Source organism: Macrobrachium nipponense, chromosome 1 (assembly GCF_015104395.2).
Source record: "Macrobrachium nipponense isolate FS-2020 chromosome 1, ASM1510439v2, whole genome shotgun sequence".
Taxonomy (NCBI): domain Eukaryota; kingdom Metazoa; phylum Arthropoda; class Malacostraca; order Decapoda; family Palaemonidae; genus Macrobrachium; species Macrobrachium nipponense.
In genome coordinates this window covers 87,889,224-87,892,865 of record NC_087200.1, presented here as the reverse complement: position 1 = coordinate 87,892,865, position 3,642 = coordinate 87,889,224, and the positions used below count along the sequence as shown (strand labels likewise).

The following is a 3,642-nucleotide window of genomic DNA, read 5'->3' as shown; positions in this document are numbered from 1 at the left end:
CCCTGCATTATTTGCGGAAAATTTGTTCATTCGCGGTATTTTACTTATGAGAAATATCTACAATTTCCTGGTTTTTTTGATCAATTTAATCATAAAATGTACTTTTTGTCATAAAACTATTAAAAAAACCAAGTATGAAAATTTGTAGTGTTTTTTCTTGAGTTTTAACTAACAAAATACAGTAGTACCTCGAGATACGAAAGGCTCTACTTACAAAAAACTCAAGATACGAAAGCCAATACGAAAAATTTTACTGCTCTACATACAAAAAGTTTTCAAGATACGAAAGGTTGTTGCTGTAAAGTCCCGAGATTCGCCCGGACCACGAGAACAATTTTAAAACTCCCGCGCCGCCAACTGAGTAAACTCGCCACCATCCTCCCGCTCTCCCATTGGTTCCTAATGCTAGTCACCCCATAAGGTCCTGCTCTCCTATTGGTTAGCATCTACCCCTTGTGCTTTAAGTATTCTATTGGTAAAAGGATGCTGTAAATTGAAAAACTTATTCATGCAATACATTTAATAAAAAAAAAAGGCATTAGGTAAAGATAGAATAAAGAACAGAAATGAATGGTTATTATACTGTTTGGTAGTTTCAGTAGTTGAAGAGAGATAATGAAAATTTATGGCTTACTGTGTAAAGTGATTGCTTGTCGATCGTTCGATACTCGTAAGTGCTGGATGTAAACAGACGTTTGGAAGCTTTTTTTTTGTTTGTTTATTATAGTTTATGGTTACTTAATAATTATTTGAAATGAGTACATGCAATACATTTAATAAAAAAAATTGTGAATTAGATATATAAAATACAAAATAAACAAATCAGACTGCCAACAAATACGTATTTTTTAGAATTCTTCTTCTGTTTTATTATTACGTTACGTATACGTATGTTTTCATTATAGCTGTCAGTAACTCGGTATCTCCATTAGGTAAAGATAGAATAAAGAATAGAAATGAATGGTTATTATACTGTTTGGTAGTTTCATTAGTTGAAGAGAGATACTAATGACAATTCATGGCTTACTGTGTGCTAGGAAAAATGATTGCTTGGCGCTCGTTCGATACTCGTAAGACGGGTAAGAGCTGAATGTAAACAATTGATTGCAAGGTTTGTTTTTTTTGTTTGTTTGTGTATTATAGTTAATGATTAATTAATAATTATTTGAAATGAGTACATACTGATATTTATATCATTTTATTGGCATATTCTAAGCTTTTAGCTCTTAGGTTTAGATGTCAGAATCATAGACTAGGCTACAGTAGCAACCGCTAATCATAAGGCTAGGCTTATTGCTAAGGGACATATGCTAAAGTCCTAATATATGCAGTAATAATGGGGTTGAACATTACATGCAGTTGAATATTACTCAAGTATGTACAGTATTTTGCCTTTTTGGAGTCATATTTCTTCCATCGGATCGGCGTTGTAACCCTAAAACATGTGTTTTAGGCCTAGAAATATAATTGACGGGTGTTTTTGGAGGGCTTGGAACGGATTAGCCATTTTACATGTAAAATGTGTTCCAAGATACGAAAATCTCATGATACGAAGGCCGCCTCGGAACGGATTAACTTCGTATCTTGAGGTACCACTGTAGGCTGTTTTTAGCGCTTCTATAGGGGTCCCAAACATTCGCGGGTTCTAACTTTTCACGGGGGGTCTGGTACGCATCCCCGCGAATACGGGGGGACCACCGTAAATATAATTCTACTTATTGCGCCATCGTGGGATTAAGGTGCCGTTTGACTAGTCTAGGGCACTGTTAACTGGTCTAGAATTTCGAAAGGTGTGCGGCGGCCGTAGGCTTTAAGATCGCTTGCGTAAAAAATCACTTAGCGTCAGCGGCCAGGAACAGAACCCCTGCCGCTAACCGAGGGCCGCCTGTAATTGCTTTCGCAATCTACTAGTTTCATGTCTTTCCTATATCTGACATATTCAGGCATACGTTTCTCAGAAAAATTCCCTACATTCTTCACATCTAGTAGTTCCAAGATCACAAACTGTACCCTTGCAAATACAAACCGAATGTTGATCAACTTTCCAATTTCAACATCCTGGTTACACCAAAAAAATTCCTACATAGCCTGATGTTATTGGTTTTGCTTCTGGTGTAACATATCCTAGGAAAATGAAATTACAATACCGTACACAGGTGTAAAACAGCCAAACTTCATAGAATACTAACAATCGCCTGGCCGCAATGGCAGCAAGGAGAATTCTGACAAGAGCTAAAACATTCAAAACACACCTGGTGGAGAACAGGTAAACTAGACAGTCATCCAGGCAGCCATTCAATTTTTTGTTTGTAAGCTGACTCGCCTAATCGGCGCAGAGATATAACTAACTTTAACAGTAGGTAAGATTTGTCTCAAATAATAAATTCTTACATCCTTTTCAATACCGAGTTCTCAACATTGTTTCCATGGTAAAAAAAATCTATATATCTTGTAATCATCCTTCTAACTTCAATATAAACCCTTTAACAATAGAGGTCACATTCCCAACTATGAGAAAGGAAATACAGGAGACCTAGCAAATCCTGCAGGAAAGTCTGGTTGATAGTGACTGTAATATTATCCCAAGGAAGTACAACCATACAAGATGTTAAGAAAACTTACTACTTGCTCATACATGTTCAACTCCATTATTCTTCAATATTTGGTCAATTTTGCAATTACATACTGATTTGTCACAAACACTGGGATAAAGGATGGAAATTAGTCTCTCCAAAGTTCTAGGAAAGAATTCAAGTTGGCTGTGAAGTTGGTCTTTACAAGACATAATGCTTCCCTGATAGTTCTTTCCTAATTCTTAACTGTTTTATAAACAACTTGAAAACTAATTGTAAAATGAAATAAATTACACCAACATGAAAAGTTGAAAAAAAAATTTACAAATCACTGTCTGCCTATAACAACTCTCATTTATCTGAGTAGCTGACTGCACCAGTTGTGCTTTGTGCTTCCTAGGTCTATTACCAAGATCTTTCCCCATTTTTTGGTAGGTTTTCCCTATGCTTTGCAAACTAGTTTGCACATTTCCAAAACCTGCTCTCTAATAAGGTTTTCAAGGATGAAACTGAAAAAGCATCATGACTAGAATCCCTTGGCCCCTGAATAGTTTCTGCAAGGCAGTTGAGCTGAGCATGACTAAAGGAAGCTAACAGGTTATACCCAAAGGTGACCTCAACTCAAAACTTTTTATCTATCTCTTCTTGAAGCAATTGCCTTAGAACAAAATGTCTTACAAAAATCTTCTTAGAAGTGAAGTCAAGATACAAATCCACTATCTTTCAGCATTTAAAAATTTAAAGATTAGCTCTTCACAGATTACAACAAAAACAGTTGCACAAACTTCTGCCAACAGATAAAGTAACTTACAAGATAGGATGCATTAGCAGCAGTAACGGTTCCGTGTGGCTTAACAAAAGCAGGTTTCAGTTTGGCCATCTGCTCCTTTGTTGAGACACGAATCCCATTATCTTTATCAACAATCTGGTCCACACCAGGAACCTTGAAAGGCACTAAATCAGAAAGATGGCCTGCTTCTTGAGCATTGTGAGCCATTGTGTGAGACCGCAGAGCAAAATCATCTTGTTCTTCTCTTGATACCTGAAACAAATCAAAACACATTAGCAT

At 36.4% G+C, this 3,642-nt stretch overlaps 1 protein-coding gene across 1 annotated transcript in view; it reads right to left on the bottom strand.

The window, feature by feature from the left end:
- LOC135219440 (trifunctional enzyme subunit beta, mitochondrial-like) overlaps positions 1-3,642 on the bottom strand; it is a 229,820-nt gene that overhangs the window by 48,659 nt on the left and 177,519 nt on the right. Inside the window, exon 6 of the mRNA XM_064256218.1 lies at positions 3,385-3,615. Within this exon, the coding sequence (XP_064112288.1) occupies positions 3,385-3,615 (231 nt within the window). The remainder of the gene's footprint in view (positions 1-3,384; positions 3,616-3,642) is intronic.